General features: G+C 34.2%; 1 protein-coding gene across 1 annotated transcript; it reads left to right on the top strand.

Moving 5' to 3' along the window:
- Nucleotides 1-308: 308 nt before the first annotated feature.
- LOC145000127 (scarecrow-like protein 28) lies at nucleotides 309-3,382 on the top strand. The gene has a single exon (XM_078959285.1). The coding sequence runs from the start codon at nucleotides 1,247-1,249 to the stop codon at nucleotides 3,110-3,112; it is 1,866 nt and encodes a 621-aa protein (XP_078815411.1). The 5' UTR covers nucleotides 309-1,246; the 3' UTR covers nucleotides 3,113-3,382.
- Nucleotides 3,383-20,419: the final 17,037 nt, after the last annotated feature.

Here is a 20,419-nt window from a genome sequence, read left to right on the forward strand (position 1 = left end):
ATAAAAAAAAATTATTGACTAATATATATTAAATGGTTTAGAAAAACAAAAAAAAAAAAAAGTTTTCTAATATGACATATTTATAGGGCGGATGATTGATAGAAAACAAGTAGGAAAGAATTATAAAATAAAATAAAACTAATTTAACCATATAACAAAAATTAATAAAGTTTAAAGTAAATATTATAAACATTAAGGGTGTATTTTGAAAAATCTTGCAAGTTGAGGGATCTTGTCAAATGTCAATGTCATATTTGACCTTTATATACGAATCCTTCTTCTTGCGTATAGGAGCACCCAAAGAAAAAATATGTTTAACCCCTCAACGGTCATATTAACCCCACCACAACGGTCATATTCACTCTCACCACCATTCTCCACCGTCAGATCTCCATCCTAGGGTCCAAAACCACCGCATCCCTCTGCCAAAAACAAAGGAAAAACAACACCCTGGTTTTCTGATTTATATAAGAAAAATCTTATATGTGTGCATGATTTTTTTGGGTAGTGTTACTGTTGCGTAGTTGAGAGAGAGTGAGTGAGAGAGGAGAGGAGAGGAGAGGAGAGGAGAGAAAAAAAACACAATCTTTTCGTCTTTTAATCCACAAATCTTGATTTTTTCACGATTCAAATGATGGGGTTTTCATAAACTTCTTGATTTTTACATTAGGGTCTTTGAAATCGTTAGGAATGATTCAATTCTTTTTCATTAGGGTTTAAATTTGTTAAAAAAAAAAAAAAAATCTGGGTTTTTGATAAAGATCACTATGGAGTTCTTCAAACTGCCAATGGCTGGAATGTGTTGTTCAAAATCTGGATCTTTCTTGAGCTTTGGGTTTGAACAAGTTATGGCGGCGGTTGAATTGCATTCATGGTAAAGATTTCTTCAACCATCATCATCTCCCCAGAGTGTGTGTTTTTCGGAATCCGATGATCATTTTGAGGTAAACTTTTTAAATTTTCTTACATCAAATTCTTTGATTCTTTTCAATTGCTCATACACATTTCACATTCATATTATTCTTTATTGCACATACATTCATACGTTTTTATTCAATTCATTGGATTCCATTTTTAAAACCCCCCTTTTTTTTTGTTTGTTTCTTTTAACTACACACACTCTCTCATTTTCTTGATTTCTTTTCACAAACATTTATAATTTGACTGAATTTGATTTATACATATCTATATATATACATTTATATACACGAGAGCGAAAGTGAAGAACTTTGGAAGTTAGTAAAGAATGTTGGCTGGGTGTTCTTCTTCTACATTTAGTAACTTCCCTTCAATGAGCACACAAAGATTGGATTTGCCATGCAATACTAACTTCCCTCGTAAAGAATCAACAAGATCGCAGCCAGTTATTAGACCTGTGGGCCCTATATCACTCGACAACAACAACAACACAATAGAAGCAAGAACAACAAACTGTTCACTTAAGCACACTGTGGTAGAAAAAAAGAACGATATCTGGGATAACAGAAACAAAGGGTTAAAAAGACTTTACCAAGATGAACAAGATGAATCTTTTCGAGCTAAGAGGAAAAGGGGTTGCAGTAAAGTCGAAGAATTTGGTGAAAATGAAGATAATTTTTGGTTCAGCAAACAGGGGTTCGTTCTTGATCATTCTGCTACTTCACTTCCGTTTTCGCCTCAGTTAAGAACCAGTCCATGGAGTTTTGTGAATGAATTAGCGGATTTAGGTGAAAGGGGAGTTTCGTCAGGAAGCCATAGACAGAGGGTTGTGAATGAAACGTCATCGGGGTCGGGGTCGGGATCGAGGAGCAGTTCGCCGGAAAGTCATCGGAGTTTGGATGTAGGAGGTACGAACGGCGTAGGTGCACCAAACCCTAATCAAAGTTTGGATTTATTAGCGATTGGGAACACGAACCATGATGAAGAAGTTGGATTTGAGCTTATAAGTTTGCTTTTAGCTTGTTTGGAAGCAATCGGCGTTAAGAACATAGCTGCAATTAACCATTTCATTTCAAAATTAGGCGAATTAGCGTCTCCGAGAGGCGATTCTTCAATCTCCAGACTTGCTGCTTATTACACAGAAGCTTTAGCTTTAAGGGTTTCGAGAATTTGGCCCAATATTTTCCAGATTTCTATTCCTAGAGAGATTAATCAGGTCGAAGAAGAGAATGGGACAGCTTTACGTCTCTTGAATCAAGCAACCCCAATCCCTAAATTCATCCATTTCACGTCAAACGAGATTCTGCTAAGATCGTTTCAAGGGAAAGACAAAGTTCATGTTATAGATTTTGACGTAAAGCAAGGTCTTCAATGGCCGAGCTTTTTTCAGAGTTTAGCTTCCATGAACAACCCTCCGAGCCACGTCAGAATCACCGGCGTCGGAGAATCCAAACAGGATCTCATCGAGACGGGAGCTCGGCTTTCCGGATTCGCCGAGGCCTTAAACCTAGAATTTGAATTCCATCCGGTTGTTGATAGATTAGAAGATGTGAGACTGTGGATGCTTCATGTTAAAGAAGGCGAAACTGTAGCTGTAAATTGCGTCTTACAGCTTCACAAAATGCTGTACGACGCCACCGGCGGCGCTCTTAGAGACTTTTTCCGGCTAATTCGAAGCACAAACCCTAGCGTTGTGGTGATGGCGGAGCAAGAATCCGAGCATAACGACGCTGTTTTGGAAAAGAGAGTATCGAATTCATTGATGTATTATTCTGCTATCTTTGACTGTATCGATTCTGTGTTTCCATTACAAAGTCATTCTCGGATCAAAATCGAAGAATCCTTCGGACGTGAAATCAGAAACATAATCGCGTGCGAAGGGCTTGAGAGATTCGAGAGGCACGTTGGGTTTGATCAGTGGTGGCGGTCGATGGCGGAGCTCGGCGGATTCAGAAGCGTGGAGATCAGCGAGAGGGAGTTTCTACAGAGCCAAATGATACTGAAAATGTATGATCATCCATTTGGTCCGAATTCCTTCAAAGTGGAGAAGCAGCAGCAGAGGCGGGTGTCTGATGGCGGTGCCGCCGCCGGTGTTACTCTGAGCTGGTCTGATCAGCCTCTTTACACCGTGTCGGCGTGGGTCCCGTCGGATGTCGCCGGAAGTTCGTCGGCGTATCAGCAAGCAGCAGCGTGATGTTGAAGAAGAACAGTTAGGAGGTCAGATTGTTGGGTATAAAGTTAACAATTCTTTGTAGGGGTAAAAATGTCATTTAGATCATTCTTTCATTCATTTGTTGCAGATAGAAATTTCATATTTGTTTAAAGAAAGAGTTAATTTTTTTATATAGACATTTGAGGGTAGAGTAATTTTTTTAAGGGTAGTTCTTGGAGTCATTTTCTTTTTTTTTGTTTATTGATTATTATTCAAAGTGATTTATTTATTCAAGGTGATTTATTTATCCAATATTTCCTCTTTCATTATAGTTTTATTATTTTATATTGTAGCTTTTGTGAATTTTGTGAAACTTTTGTGTGTGTTTGGATGAAAGGAGGGCTGATTTAATGTGAAAGCTAATAGTTATCTATCTAAATAATCAAATAAGTGACACTAGTTATGGTTAATCCTAACATTATATAAAACCAATCACCAATATCAAACAATTGATTTATGATCCACTTACAATTTCTTTTCTATTTATCTTCTACCTACCTATACTATAATATAATGATAAACAGATTAAAACATTATTAAAAATAATTAAGTATGACACATGTAATCTTTTGACATGGATAGGAGATAAAAATAATTAAGTGTGACACATGTAATCTTTTGACATGGATAGGAGAATGATAAGAAAAAATTTTAGAAGGATTTTTCTTTATTTATATAAAAACACTTTCAAGCTTCAAGGCCATATATATGAATTTTATAGGAAAATCCAATTTGTAAAGAAAGATCCATCCCATCTTAGGTAATTTTTTGTTGGGCTAGCATACAAGAGAAACACTTTGTTTGTTTGATTTTTTAAGTTTTTTAGATATAAAATATTTAAATATTTGAATATGTAGTTATAACAATATTGTCAAAATTGAGATCTTAATCAATGTCGTTTTACGTTTTACAAGGATGAGTGATCATAAGATCGGATCAGAATCCAAAGATCCTATAAAAATTAATTCATATTAGAATTTTCTCGTAAGATATTTGGTGTAAAGCATATACATTATAACTTGATGTTGATTAAAACATTGATAGTGGAATCAATTGTAATATTATGAGTATGTCCTGCTTAATTTGAGATAAAATTGATGAAATGATGATGCTCTACAAGATTTCTTGCAACTTGCAATGCTCGATTTCAAGTTAAATAAACAAATTTTTGAGAATCAGTTATATTTAACACTAAAAAGGTGATATTGTGATTGTAGTGTGATCGGGATTGTTTGTCACTTATAGGATTTTAAAATCATAAGATCTTAAAATCAAGATTGAGATTTTAACAAAGATGAGATACAAATACACATAACATTGTTTTTAAAATGAATGCAACAAAGTGTCTTAATATATTAAACTCACTTTTTGGCTTAACTAATTAAGTCATTTTATCCCGATTAAGTATGTGTAAATATCAGTGGAGGGCTAGAGCATTCCATTCTGAATGAATGGGAAAGGGCTTGGAATTGGAATGAGGTAGAGGTGCACAAATACCGGCTTTAATCCACTTTTAGTTATAATCACATTGTTTATTTTCAGAAGTGAAATTAAGTTAAAAGATCGTCTTTTTTCAGTTATAAAAAAAGTTAGGTTTTTTTTTTTTTTTTTTTTTTGAAAAAACCGGTTTCAATATTCTATAATAATATATTTATAACCGGTGGTTCGGTTTAACCTAACTGTTTTTTTTTTTAATTTTTAAATGGTGCGGTTAAAAAAAATTTTATAACAGGTTTCCAGGCTACCATTATATTAAATTCGCAAAAAAACCTTTAAGTTTATCATTTTTTTTTGCGTTTTTACCCTTAAGTTTATAATTTTTTTACACTTTTACCCTAAATATATTTTTTTCATAACATACATATTCATGCAGAAAAATCATATTTATATACGAAAAAAATATTTAATTAAATATTGTATTTTTATTTTTTTAATGTTATATATATATATATATATATATATATATATATATATATATATATATATATATATATATATATATATATATATATATATATTAGTTTGTTTGTGTGTGTTTGTGTTTTTGCATTGTTATACCATTTAAAAATTTAAATATAAATAATATTTTTAGAATTATGAATATGTGTTTTATGGATATAGTTTTTAGAAGTATAAATACATGTTTTTACATTTTTATATAATAATATGTATCTATACTTCTAAAAATATATTTATACTTTAAAAACAAAAAACATATATCAAAATACATATTTTCACTTCTAAAAATATATGTATATACGTATATAAACATGTTTATGAATGAACAAGTTTTTTTTTTATTGATATGTATATTTTTAAATACATAAAAATATGTATTTGTAGTTCTAAAAACATATTAATTTATTTTTTTTACATATTAAATGGTTTATCCAAGAACCCCCCCCCCCCCCCCCCCCCCCCCCCACACACACACACACATATATATATATATATATATATATATATATATATATATATATATATATATATATATATATAATTAACATTAAAAAATGTAAATACAATATTTAATTTAATTTTTTTCGTTTATAAATATGATTTTTCTTCTTAAATACGTATAATATGAAAAAAAAATACATAGGATAAAATTGGTAAAAAATTATAAACTTAAGGGTAAAACTGTAAAAAAAATTGTAAACTTAAGGGTTTTTTTTGCGTAGTTAATATAATGGTAACCTGTTATCACCGGTAAAAGGGTAAAACCGAACATTTTTTGGAAAATGTTAGGATAAAAACGAACATAAAGTTCAACTTTTGGTAAAACCGACAAAACCCTGAAAACTTAAGGGTTTTTATGACATTAGTTTTTTTTTTTTTTAAATGAAAGTTAAAGTGGAGCAACTCTGAAAGTAAGTTATACTTGAGGTTAAATTATAACTAATCTGACTGATGTTAACTATTAATTATTAAAGTATCACTAACCTTGTTTAATAAAGCTTTCTAAAAAAAGACATGGTTTTCAAACATTTTTTAATAAGGACAAAGATTGAGACGTACTTGGAATCAAATAATTAGGTGAGTTGGTCCCATATAATCATTATCTTCTTTGCTGGGAATTCAACTAGCATGTTTGAATTGCATCTTTCATCAATCCGCCTACAGTTGGCATTGATTTGGTTGGTATTGTGTTTACCTCAATTCAGGTTCAGTCAAATTTAGATTCACATTGTAGCGATAGAATTTCAAAGCAAAGTCCTTTCAATTTTATAAAAGATAATGGAGATATGGGTCTATATTATATACATCACCTTTAATACAATATTCTTTAATTTGCATTAAATTCAAAATAAAGAGTTGTGAACAATTAATGCTTTCAAGGTTGGTGAATGATGAGCCAATGCAGAGACAAATAAGCTAGAAGAATAGAAGACCACGAGAAGGTGAATCCTAGCCAAGAATCATGGATAGTCTACGACCTCAAACGGACCCTCAATCATAGTTCCATAGGTTAGTTTAAGGAGTATATTGGAAGAGGTTAGGATTGATTATCTTATGGAATCCATGTGTAACATACACGTTTTGAAATCATGTTTTGTAATGAATAAAATTATGAAATACTATGTGAAATTGAGGGTTGAGTTCTAACAGATGGTTTTTATCAGAAATGAAGTAAAACTATGTTTAGAATCACTCAGAAAATATTGGAAGTCTTATGAGATTCAAATTAAAAACAAAATAGTGAAATTTAGCAAAAATATAAAATTTTAAATAAGTAAAATTTTATTATTTGATGTTGTAGAGAATCTCGTTAGAAACTTGTAGGCGAAAACCTCGTCAAAATCCGAGTTATAACGAAGAAGTTATGACTAACCGAAGATCCGCGATAAAACCGGCACGACGCCGAATGACATAAAAACTCGAATTTTAGATCGAGCGATATTTAACCGATACATCCTAAACGATAATCGAAGGTCTCGTCATTTGTAGTAAAATGGTAAAAAGTCTGATGAAAACGGATGTCGGATGAAGAAGTTATGAATTTTTAACGGATTTTCCTGTCCCGGTCTATTAAAAATAATAATATTAAAAATAAATTCAAAATTAGCCGACGAAGTTTAAACGAAAGTTGTAGAGCATAATTTTAGCTACACGTGCATATAAAGAACGTCGAAAATGGAGCTCGTATGCGAAAGTTATGGATTTTAGAAGTTCGGGGCCCGAAAATCGAGAAATCTCGCATGAATAGTATCGGCCACGTCACCGCGCACGAAGCAGGTGCGTCACCGGAGACGTGGCCCAGCCTGAGAAGCGACGCTTTCCCCAATCCGAAGCAGCCACGAACCCCTGACGCGCCCTTCGCATCGCCTCCACGTCCGAGCCTCGCAGTAGGCCTCGTGGCCTTCGCTTCTTGCGCCACTTGCCCTTCGCTGCTGATGCCACCGAGCAGCTTCGTCACCCTCCTCCGGACCGAGCCTCGCAAGCACGACGTGGACACCTCCCAGCCACAAATTCCGAACCCTCGCCCCTATAAATAGGAGGGTGCGAACCCTCCCAGCTAAAATTGGAATTTTGCCACTTTTCACCCCTTTTTCCATATTTTCTTCATTTTGACTTTCCCCGAAGCCCCGATATTAATTTTAGCACTCGAAACACGTCCCAAGACCCCCGAGAAGCCCGGGAATTTTATCTTTTCGGTTTTGAAGCCCTACCTTCGCAGAGCCCGGTTTTCAATTAAGCTCCCGGTTTTCAACATAGAAAGTCATATTTGAAGCCGAAGTGCTGTCCAAATTACTATTTTAACCCCCGGATAACTTAAGGTGAGTTCAATATATAGGAAAAATTGTATGTTATGTGTTATATGTGCTATGTGCTTTCCAGTGTTATTATTCTGAGTTATTTTTCCGTGTGATTTTATTCGCTATGTTTATAGCAATTGTAATACCTTTGACCATGTGATCAGTGAAAGGACTTAGATTCACATTGGTACTGGTACGTAGCCTCTGGCCATGTAGAGCATGTCTCCGTAAGAGAATGACTTCTATTCTATGGCATTGGCAAATGGTTAGACAGGACTATAAGCCTGAAATCTAACAAGATGTTAATCAAAAATTGCATGTCTTCTATGCCATTTGGGCCAAAGCTTTATTGATGTATATCAAGAATTGAAAAGTATGTCTTTGAATAAAGTCTTTGATTGATATGAACGCTTGTCACATGATCTCACATATGTCTTGTTACTCTTATTTGCCTTTGCCACATTGAAGTATATATATATATATATATATATATATATATATATATATATATATATATATATATATATATATATATGACATAACGTTATATTGTATCTATTATTGAACTCACTGAGCGTCACCACTTACCCTATCAATGTTTAACAATTGCAGGTGATAAGTAACTAGTATGTTCACATACTATTGAAAGATTTAGAATAGTTTGTAATAGTACTTTTGTACTACTGTTTATGTTTGTATAAATTACAATATCCTGGGTAGTTATGTAATATATATAACACTTTGTAATAGACGGTTTGAATCCAATAGTCTGTAATTCCCTTTATCAATGTAAAATATTGCTTTTATGAATATGTAAATAGCATGTTTTGGAGTAATGATATTGTGAAGTATGAAAGTTTGGGTCTTTCAAAAAAAATACGAAAGTTGGGTCTTTCACCATGCAAGTGATATACGGTCATTAGGAGTATATTGGAAGAGGTTAGGATTGATTTGGACTTGAATTGGTGGCTTAATATTGCGAAAACCTCGGAATTTTGTGTATAGCTCCATTATTACGAGTAAAATTTCAATATTAAATTCACTAGATCAAGTATCAATCCGGAAAGATTTCATGTATCATGTGTAACTTTTGCATGCAAGGTCCCAATCAAGTCTAGGAAAGTTATGTAATGATTAAAATATGATGTTAAATATTAAGAACATTAACTAGAGTGGGTAGAGTGTAATTAGTTTTTAACTACTCAATGAATACTTACATACATGTGACATTTATGAATCGAGACAATTTTGGAATTAGAGTAAAAGTCTTGCAAATAGTTAAGGTGAACTATTATCCAAAAATACATGTCCCTATCCTAATTTAATGATTTAAATTTTTATTTCTATGTGATATCATACATCTATTTCAACTCAAATCAAGTTTAGGGGCTTGCTTTCGGGTTCAAAAATACATGTTTTAGAGTAAAACTCATAGCAAAAACAACTTTAAATTGAATCAAATTTGGAACCCTAAGTTACCAAATACCCCAAATAATAGTTCACAACTGTTAATTCATGCCATAGATGTAGTGATATGCAATTATTAGGAGCTAAAAACACGTAGAACTCAGACCTCTACCTTTGAAAAACTTGAAATCGGAAGAAGAATGAAGTAGGAACTCATGAGGCTGCAAACACAGCGTGAGTGAAATGAAAATAAAAAGTGAAGGTAATTATTTGATTCCACTGCCAAATGATGAATGCGTTAAAAAAGTCACCACGCCATGACCATGTCGTGGTCCATTAGTTAAAAATATTTGTATATTAACTGTGAAATCACCACATCGTGGTGACTGTGAAATCTCCTGCAAGCGCTTCTTTTTGGGGATTCATGAGTCGGACTCCTTCCCGCTCTATGTTGTGGCAGCCACCGCCAATTTCACGATTTCTCCTTCTTTTTCCTCATTTGGCATCCCCTCTTCATAATGTTTTACCCGATGTCCATTAACTTTGAAAGTAGTGCCTTCTTTTGAGATTAACTCTGTAGTTCCATGTGGAAATACTTGCTTCACAATAAATGGACCTTTCCATCGATTCTATAATTTCCCGGGAAAAAGCTTCATTCTTGAATTGAAATGGAGAACATTTTTCCCTTCTTGGAAATCCTTACGTCCTCTCAACCTAGCATCATTCTATTTCTTTACTTTGTCTTTGCAGATCAATGAGCTTGCATAAGATTCATTTCTTAACTCCTTTACAACATTCATTTGCATTAGACGATTTGTTCTTAATTCGGTCAACTCAAAATTTCAATTCTTCAAAGCCCAATATGTCTTGTGTTCAATTTCAACTGACAAATGACAATTCTTACCAAAGACTAACCTACAAGGTGTAGTACCAATAGGTGTTTTAAAGGCAGTTCAAAATGCCCACAACGCATCATCTATTTTTTCCGACCACTCCTTCTTGTTGCTTTTGACTGAGCGTTTAAGAATCCTTTTCTATGCCCGATTTGTGACTTCGGTTAGCCCACTTGTTTGCGGATGGTAGGGTGTTGCAAATTTATGGTGTGCACCATATTGTTGCAACACGGTGGCAAGTTGTTCATTTGCAAAGTGAGTTCCCCGATCACTTATTAGTGTCCTTGGTACACCAAAACGAGAAAACAATCTTTATAAGAACTTTACTACCACACAAGCATCATTTGTTGGTAAGGATTGTGCTTCCTCCCATTTTGAGACATAATCAATCGCCACTAAGATGTATTTATTCCTTCGAGAAGTCGGAAATGGTCCAATAAAATTGATACCCCGTAAAATGATCAATCGTTGGCACGAGTCACATTCTTTAACAAATTTGGTGGCATCCTTGAAAATTGTAGGCCAATAGAATCCTGAATCAAATACTTTATTTTCCGTGCAATGTGCTCCTTGATGTCCTTCGGTGGGTCCATTATGACAATGCTTCAAAATTTCCAAACTTTATTTCTCGGATATCCATCTTCTTATCATACCATTCGCACAGCTTCTAAAGAGATATGATTCATCCCAAAAGTATTATTTGACTTCTGAAAATAATTTCTTCTTTTGTTGACGAGTCAATCCTTTTGGAAGATAATCACCAACCAAATAGTTGGCTATATCAGCATACAATGGCTCTTCCCCTGCGATGACCATTAGATATTCTTTAGGAAAATCATCTTCGATTTTGTGTTCTTCCAGTTTTTCCATTTTCGAGTTTTCCTATCTCGAGAGGTGATCGGCCGCCATATTTTCCATACCCTTTTTATCCCTGATCTTGATGTCAAATTCTTGCAAGAGTACTACCCATCGGATCAATCTTGGCTTAACATCCTGCTTAGCAACTAGATACTTAAGAGTTGAATGGTCAATAAAGACAATAGTTCTGGACAGTACCAAATAAGGGTGGAATTTGTCAAGAACATAAACAATGACCTTAAGTTCTTTTTTAGTGGTAGTATAATTTTCTTGGGCCGAGTTTAGTGTTTTTCTTGCATAATATATTGATTGAAAATGCTTATAAACCCTTTTTCCAAGGACCGCTCCTACTGCAAAATCACTAGCATCGCACATGAGCTCAAATAGGAGGTTCCAATTCATGGCAATCATGATCGGGATATTGGTTAATTTCTCTTTTAGTAACTAAAAGGATTCAAGACATTCGTTTGAGAAGTCAAATGTGCCTAGTAATTTTTGAATAATCTTTTATACACCAGCGGTAAAATCCCGCATGGCCTAGAAAACTTCTTACCCTTTTCACGTTTGTTGGAGGTGGAAATTTAACTATAGTGTCAACCTTTGCACGATCCACCTCTATCCCTACTTTGGAAACTTTATGTCCCAATACAATCCCTTCTTTGACCATGAAATGACACTTCTCCAATTTAAAACCAAGTTGGTCTTTTCACATCTAGCAAGCATCAAGTCGAGGTTAGACAAGCAATCATCAAAAGAAGACCTATAAATAGAAAAATCGTCCATGAACTTTTCAACCATATTGTGGAAAATAGCCATCATGCATCTTTGGAATGTGGTCGGTGCATTGCATAACCCGAATGACATCCGTCGATAATCGAAAGTCCCACTTGGTCAAGTGAACGTGGTCTTTTCTTGGTCTTGAGGATCAATAGGGATATGAAAATATCCTCAAAACCCATCTAGAAAGAAGTAATGAAGGTGACTGGATAGTCTTTCAAGCATTTGATCAATAAAAGGGTAAAGGGAAATGGTATTTGCAAGTGGCATCGTTTAGCTTGTGATAATTGATGCACACTCGCTAACCGTATAACATCCATAAAATCATGATAAATTTAAACTTTTCAAAACTAACCAATTTCACAAATTGTTTATAATCATAGTTTTCAAAACATGTTCAACATCAGAGTCTCCTACAATCATAAGTAAAAAACATGAGGATGTGTAAGGTCACGCCTTCGCCTTCCAGTGATCATCCAAAGTACTTGAAACATAACCCAAACTATAAGCCAATGCTTAGTGAGTTCTCCCAAAGTACCAAAACACAAACAAATAACATATATGATAACAACATATACGGTTCAATCAACCATCAAGTTAGAATAGTTAGGTTTTCTAAGCATCAAATATACTTTAAGCTAGGTAGTAGAAAATCGAAACAACAACGATATACCTAATTGTACATGAAACCTATGGATCTATGGTTTCATACTATTACATCTACCCTAAGAAAACCGAAAATACAAAGGAAGAACACATACCTCTTGTGCAGCCGAAGATCTTCATGCTTGACTCCTCGTGCGTGCCACCTTGTTTGGATGATAAGGACCCAAACCAGAATCACTCTCTTGGTTCACACCCAATGAACTGATGGGTTTTATACAAACAATCCTATGTGTGCATGCAACCCTAGTATTGGATGTATGTTTTCACTATTAGTTATACAACTTTATGAACACAAAAAGAAACCTGGCATGCTACTATAATTTTCGAAATTCATATATAAAGCTAGAATACATACCTTAGTTGTTATATAGCAATAACAACTAGTTTCCTTGATCTCTTGAACTCTCTTGAACTCTAGAAAGCAAGCACCACAATTGTAGTGCCTCTAATGGCTCACAAACACCTTGAAGCAAGAAGGAAACTAAGAGAGAGAAGGGAATGATGCTAATTTCGGCCCTAGGGTTCCCTTGGACTCAAGTGGCCTCAAATTGAAGCATAGGGCATGTATTTATACTATAGGGTGCTAGGGTTTTAGTCTAAACCCTAATGGACAGCTTAGCCACCAAGCAGCCCAAGAAACCTTATGGAATGAGGCCTTGGACGAAAATATGATGATCCTTCATCATAATTTCGTTCCCCCTTAGTCCATTAGGTTTCCTAGCCCAAAACTCAACTATCACACATTTGACAGTTTATACCCCTTTATTTAATTAATCTCTTTTAGTCACCAAATTAATTCCTAATTAATTTATGACTAATACTAATTAAATAAATATGATTTCTCCTTTAATATATTATTCTTATAATATATTAATAAATCATAATATCTCCTCTCTCATATCAAATTATCTTGTCAAGTTGCTTTGGTAAAGGCAACCCAAAAGGACCATGCTCATAATCGGGTCAAGTACATACCAAAACAGTTATGGACTTAGACACTAATCCAACAGTCTCCCACTTGGATAAGTCTAATAACTATTTTCCGTATGACTTCAGAACCTGATCAGCAATCGTAGCTTTCAAAAGCCGCTGTCAACTCTGATCTTATCAGATACGTGTCCTCTAGATAAGGGATTATATATTCCTCCATTCTCAAGATATCGTATAGACAAAAGACATGAATTTCAATCATTCTCTCTATACTATTTCCCGACTTCCGATTCATGACGACTGATAACAGACTACAATTGAACACATCAACTTAGTCCCGGCTTGGCCAAGCGCTTAGGTGTCATCACTAAATCATTGAGAGGCCCACATATATCGCTTTTATCCCACTTTGGGTAAAAGGAATGGATAAACTTCGACTCAAATGCTCGCTTGCATTTACTGATCGAATCACACACAACAATAAGTTTTATAACACCAAGTTACTGGTGCATTTACTTATTATCAATGTGTAACTGACCAACAAATAACAACTCACACGTCTCGGTTTCAAGAATATACAATATTATCGTCTCACTAATCACTCGTGATAAAACCGTGAAGTGATCCAAGTGAGCGTGGGTTTAATCCAATACTTTAATCTTATCAAAGCACTCACGAACTCTGCAGCAAACTTGTGCCATGTCTAAACACTTCAGACAATCTACAGACAGATTCATGAAAGTCTTTATTCATACCTACTCCCAACGTATGACCAACTGTGGATGTTTGAATAACCTAGTTATTCTGGAAGTCAAAACATGCAAATTGAAACATAACAACAATACTTAATCCTATATGGCCCCAAACTTGTGAGAGTAAATAAAACCCTTCTATTTATCCACCATATTGATTACTCATTATTTATCATTTAATGTTTCGGATAATCAACTCATTGCTTGAATTACAACAACAATTTTCCCATGCTCTAAGCATGCACACCGTGTTTCCTATGGTCCATGCTTTGTGAAATAGATCAATTGAACACATTTCCAATCATTCTCATTTCACAACTCCAAATCCATTTTCATAAGTGTAGGAATATCAAATTCTTGTTACTTATAGAATATGCTAGATCTTAACACTTTATGCAACGATCCCTTCATAATGTCACTGCACTATTGCCAATGATATTACAAAGTCTTCTATCGGAGATTGTTACAAGACAACTCCTTAGATATGATGTCTCTCACTCAAAGTACATTCCTTTTAACATCCTTTTGCATAAAAGTTTCTAATCTAGACATAGATTTTCAATATTTACTTCCTATTATGAACACGCTTCCATATTTTCCTCATGACAACCCATTCTTAATAGAATCTTTTCTATTTGTAATGATGTCGATATGGTCCATCCAATATGGAAACATTTCCATATTTTCCAATACTATACTTCCAACTACTCACAAGCGACCAATCCTCGTCGAACTTTGGATTGTCCTTTGATAGTTGTTTAATTATTTTAGTCAAAACCAATTCTAGTCCCTTTTTCCCTCTAAATGCGCTAGACATTTGGAAAATTTTAGAATGGTAAAATACTATAGCATTTGCAATCAATCCTATACCCAAAACGTATGGGACACGATGCATAATGTCTTACATAAAGATATGATACTTTACCAATCTTTTGCCATAATATTTTATGTGTCATGTTCTCATAATTCGAACTATGAAGAGGGATGCCGTAATCATAATCGTTTTAAGAACACACAATGTATCCTTTGACTGAAAATATTAAAATTTCTTAATCTAAGCTTTAGATTTTGAAACGGAGTATAATATTCTCTCCCTTAATTATAGCAAAACAACTTTTCAACCCATGCAACTTTGCAAATTGAATCTTTGTTTTTCTATAATTAATATTGCTAACTTGCAATACTTTCCATAATAATCATACAATCATAACTTTTATGCTCCCACTATCATGATGATTACTATAAAACATAACACTTATGCTCCCACTAGCTTCGACATGTATTCATAAACATCTTAACTTTCAGAAAGACAATAACTATTGAATTTCTTAAGTCCATGTTTCTAATACTTAGTGCTTTGATAATCTTTTATCAAGGCTTCTTGAACTTATACACCTTTTCCATAGATAGTTCATATGTGTGTCTTAACAATTAAGACTAATTGCCAAACCTCACAATTCAAATTATGGAAAGGGATACCGTAACCATGATCGAATTCGAGAATGCAATTTTACAATCACTATCTTCTTAAAATCTTTCTCAGTGAAAGCATTTCCTCACAATCATTTTCATGAAGGAGGAAATCTTATGACACTTAGATTTAAATGGTGTATTTGTTCCTATCCATGTGAATTTGTTAAAACCAAAGTTTATGACGAATTCAAACTCATATGGACTGACCTTTCTTAATCTTGATTTCTTGCCTTATGGTAGCACAGCTGCCCACCACGTCTTCCAAGTAGTTAAGCAGCTCACCCTTTCTTATCAATGTACTTTCATTGATCAAGGTCCTTTCTTTTTATGCATTCAAATGAGAATTCATAGAACTCACATGCATAATTAACTCGATTGGATTGGCACAGAATCAAAATAATGTCAACATGATAGGTTGTAAACCTCAACTCGTGCGCTAGCGTTGATCTATAAGGTTTATTCTTGATTTGTTCTTGAAACCTTTCAAGACCATTAAGACTCCCACTGACTCCTTGATATATAAGATTCTTTTGTCAAGAAACATTTCTTGACAAAGCAAATATTCAAGAGTTAGTGTAGTTCTTATCAAGACAAAACACTTCACATAATTGGTCCTAGTTGGTCTTTGTCTTATCCAAGACAGCACAACTTACCAATTTTAAATGTGCAAGAATAAGAAAACCTTTTCTCAATTCCACATTTGATGAGTGTTATAAACCTACTTAAGACTTTTCACTCAATGTCACAATCTTGACTTTAAGACTTGATATTGGAACGAAGTATGATTGACTTATTGATTTTAACCATTTCTACAATACTTGATTCCTCTTCTTAGACATGCAAATGCACCAAGACTCACTTAGAGGATCAATTGAGATATGGTTCTTAATCATTACGACTTCATCATAAAACATAATAAAAGGTACTCTCCCTTCTTCTTATAATGGAGAAACTTTTATCTTTCTGCCTTCTTGATTCTTCTTATTCGTTCTGCTATTGATTGAAACTATTTCAGTTAACTTAGAATTATACTCAATCTTATAAATATAACCATATTTACTAAACTTTAGTAAATCATGACGAATATCTTTGTCACTCTTGTGGTAGACTTGATCAACGTACGACCTAGTGTACTCGATCTCCTAGTTCTTTAATTGACACTTTGCTAAAGAATTAGTCTAAGTTTCCCAAATGTGAAAGTTTTCCATTCATCATACAATACACATTGCATGATTCCAAGTTTCTGTCCAATTGAAACTTGGGCGATGAGAAAGTCTCCCTATTTGGTACACTTTTGACATTTCCATAATTAAGAATCAAATCCATTTTGCTAATAATAGAAGTACATGAACATCAATTTTTCATATATTTCATTGTAAGGATAAATAAATAAGACAAAATCAAAATTTATTTTATTGCGGAAAAAACTTGTCCTTACAATGCAATTCAATTGAAAAACTATGTTAACAATCTATTCTAACTCCAAGTTGTAGCTCAAGAATCCATTCTTCAAGTAATGCGATCGAAATCCATTTCTTCATGATCAGATTCAGCTCACTTCTTTTCTCAAGCTTCCTCTCTTTTCTTCGATCCTACAAAACATCAAAATGTAATCTTATCACGTCATGTATTAAGAATCTAGAATAGCAACTTAAAAGAGTAAGTTAATGGATTTTACCTAAAGCAGAGCCATACATCTTGACTCTCCCATCTCTTAGATCTCTCAGGTAATTAGGGCAACTTCGTCTCGAATGCCCCTTCTCTTGGCAATAAAAGCAAATAGACTCCTTTGGCACAACACATCGGACAATCACAGACTTAGTTCTTTCTGGACTTCCAATGTTGCCAGTGTCCATTGAAGTTTGGGAGTTTGATTCACTAGACAAATTTGCTTGACCAGCACGCCAAATCATTGCTGATTCAGCAGCTATAAGCAAATAGGTGAGATCAATTAGGGTCACGTCGTGGTCCATCATATAGTACTCTCTAACGAACTCACTATATGATTCAGGAAGTGACTGAAGAACCCAGTCAACAGCCAACTCACTTGAAATCTCGACACCCAACATGTTTAACCTATCAATGTATGACTTCATCTCTAAGACGTGCGCACACACAGGTTTCCCATCTTCGTGTTTACATGCCAAAAGGGCTTGAGTGAGCTTGAACTTTTCAAGCCTTTGAACTTGTGGGTCAGGGAGAATAATTGGAGGAGGTGGAGGAAGTGAAGCATGACTCTCATTTCCTTGATCGTATCTCGGAACGTCATCTTCATTTGGAAAGCTTGTTCCAAAGGATTTGGGAAGACCATTGTAAGATTCAGACATCTACAAAACGGGAGAAAATTCAAGTTAGGTTGATTAGAATTCTTGATGCAACACCCAAATGAAACATCAAGCTAGGATCCAACACAATACTCTACAACCTAGAAGAGGGATGCCGTAATCTAGTTGCAGAATATTTGAAGGTAGGTAAATGACGATTTACCAATTTCCACCATGAAAAACGAAAAAGAAGTTTAAGTTTTAAATGAATTGAAACTCCTAGATCTTTTGAGACTCATTGAACTCTTCAATGGCATGTTTAATCTCGATTATGCCCTACTATTCGTGATTGGGATGCCGAGGATCACAAACAAGGTGTAAATAACCATACGAATCACGTGGTGCACCCAATGCTACTATCACCTAATCAATGTGCCGGTTAGCCACACACGCTCCATTGATCTATGATAAGCATCGAGCCACCCTTTGCCACCAATGTCATCCCCAAATTAGTGTGTCGGTTAACCACACACGCTCCACTAACGTTTGACAAGGGTACGAAGTGTAATTCCATGGGTTAGCATACAATTTCACATTTTGCCTAAAGTAACTATGATTTGGGAATTTGAAAAAGCATTTAGTTACTTTGTACTTCATTATACTTATAATGGAAGGTTTCTGTCCTATCCTACCCGTTCGGCTAACGACCCTCCACTAGTCAAGAGTGCGGTGGGTAAGAGTGGATACCCATTCAATCGCCATTTTATAGGCAATTTCCTTAAACACCCCTTATAGACTAGCTTCGTGAATGAGGCCTACTAACGGTAAGACTGAATTTTTTTAGTTATACATATATAATATTAAACTTTTAATGTTATATATAGTATAAGGGTGTATTTTACACTTTTAAAATACTAGGTGGTTTAAATTATACTTTTAATTAACCAAAATCATTATGGATTTATTAAATCTCTTTTAATTATACACTTAATTAATTTAATAAAACCATAAGGGTTTAATTTGAACTTTTCAAAATCAGGGTTTTGGAATTTAGACTTTCAAAATTAACTTTTAATCAACAATTTAAATTCCAAAACTTGAGGGCAAGTTTTGAAACTCTTCAAAACAATTAGGTTTTAATCTCACTTAAAATTTTTCGAATTTAAGACATTTAAATTAAAATTTTAAATATTAAAACTCTTGATTTAATAATTACCATAAATTAAACAATTAATTTAAATTATTAAATCACAAGGGATTATCTAGATCATGAGGATAATTACCAATTATACATCTAAGATATCCTAATCCCTTGAATCCCTCTCTAAATCTCGAAAATAAGGGATGGGATAATTCAAGATCTTTAATTACCATATTTAACAATTAAAAGATAATTACAAGATATGGGGTTATCCAAATCCCTAAAATTTAGGATCTAACCTTGGGGAAGGAGGTAATTTCGAAATCCAAGGGTTGGATAACCCTAGATTTCAAAATCTTGGAGGCTAAGGAAAGGATTTGGGAAACCCTAGCAAAAATCGCCATCTAGGGTTTTGCAACCCTAATTGCGAAAATTACCTAGCCTTTAGGGTTTATTAGCCATAAACCCTAATATGTCAAGTTCATAAATTTGAATAAAAGCTAATTGAAAACAAAACCAATGGCTCTGATACCACTGATGGGTTTTATACAAACAATCCTATGTGTGCATGCAACCCTAGTATTGGATGTATGTTTTCACTATTAGTTATACAACTTTATGAACACAAAAAGAAACCTGGCATGCTACTATAATTTTCGAAATTCATATATAAAGCTAGAATACATACCTTAGTTGTTATATAGCAATAACAACTAGTTTCCTTGATCTCTTGAACTCTCTTGAACTCTAGAAAGCAAGCACCACAATTGTAGTGCCTCTAATGGCTCACAAACACCTTGAAGCAAGAAGGCAACTAAGAGAGAGAAGGGAATGATGCTAATTTCGGCCCTAGGGTTCCCTTGGACTCAAGTGGCCTCAAATTGAAGCATAGGGCATGTATTTATACTATAGGGTGCTAGGGTTTTAGTCTAAACCCTAATGGACAGCTTAGCCACCAAGCAGCCCAAGAAACCTTATGGAATGAGGCCTTGGACGAAAATATGATGATCCTTCATCATAATTTCGTTCCCCCTTAGTCCATTAGGTTTCCTAGCCCAAAACTCAACTATCACACATTTGACAGTTTATACCCCTTTATTTAATTAATCTCTTTTAGTCACCAAATTAATTCCTAATTAATTTATGACTAATACTAATTAAATAAATATGATTTCTCCTTTAATATATTATTCTTATAATATATTAATAAATCATAATATCTCCTCTCTCATATCAAATTATCTTGTCAAGTTGCTTTGGTGAAGGCAACCCAAAAGGACCATGCTCATAATCGGGTCAAGTACATACCAAAACAGTTATGGACTTAGACACTAATCCAACATGAACTTGTTGAGTATTTGAGATATTGAA

This window comes from Lactuca saligna, chromosome 6 (genome assembly GCF_052625555.1).
Source record: "Lactuca saligna cultivar CGN05327 chromosome 6, ASM5262555v1, whole genome shotgun sequence".
Lineage (NCBI taxonomy): Eukaryota > Viridiplantae > Streptophyta > Magnoliopsida > Asterales > Asteraceae > Lactuca > Lactuca saligna.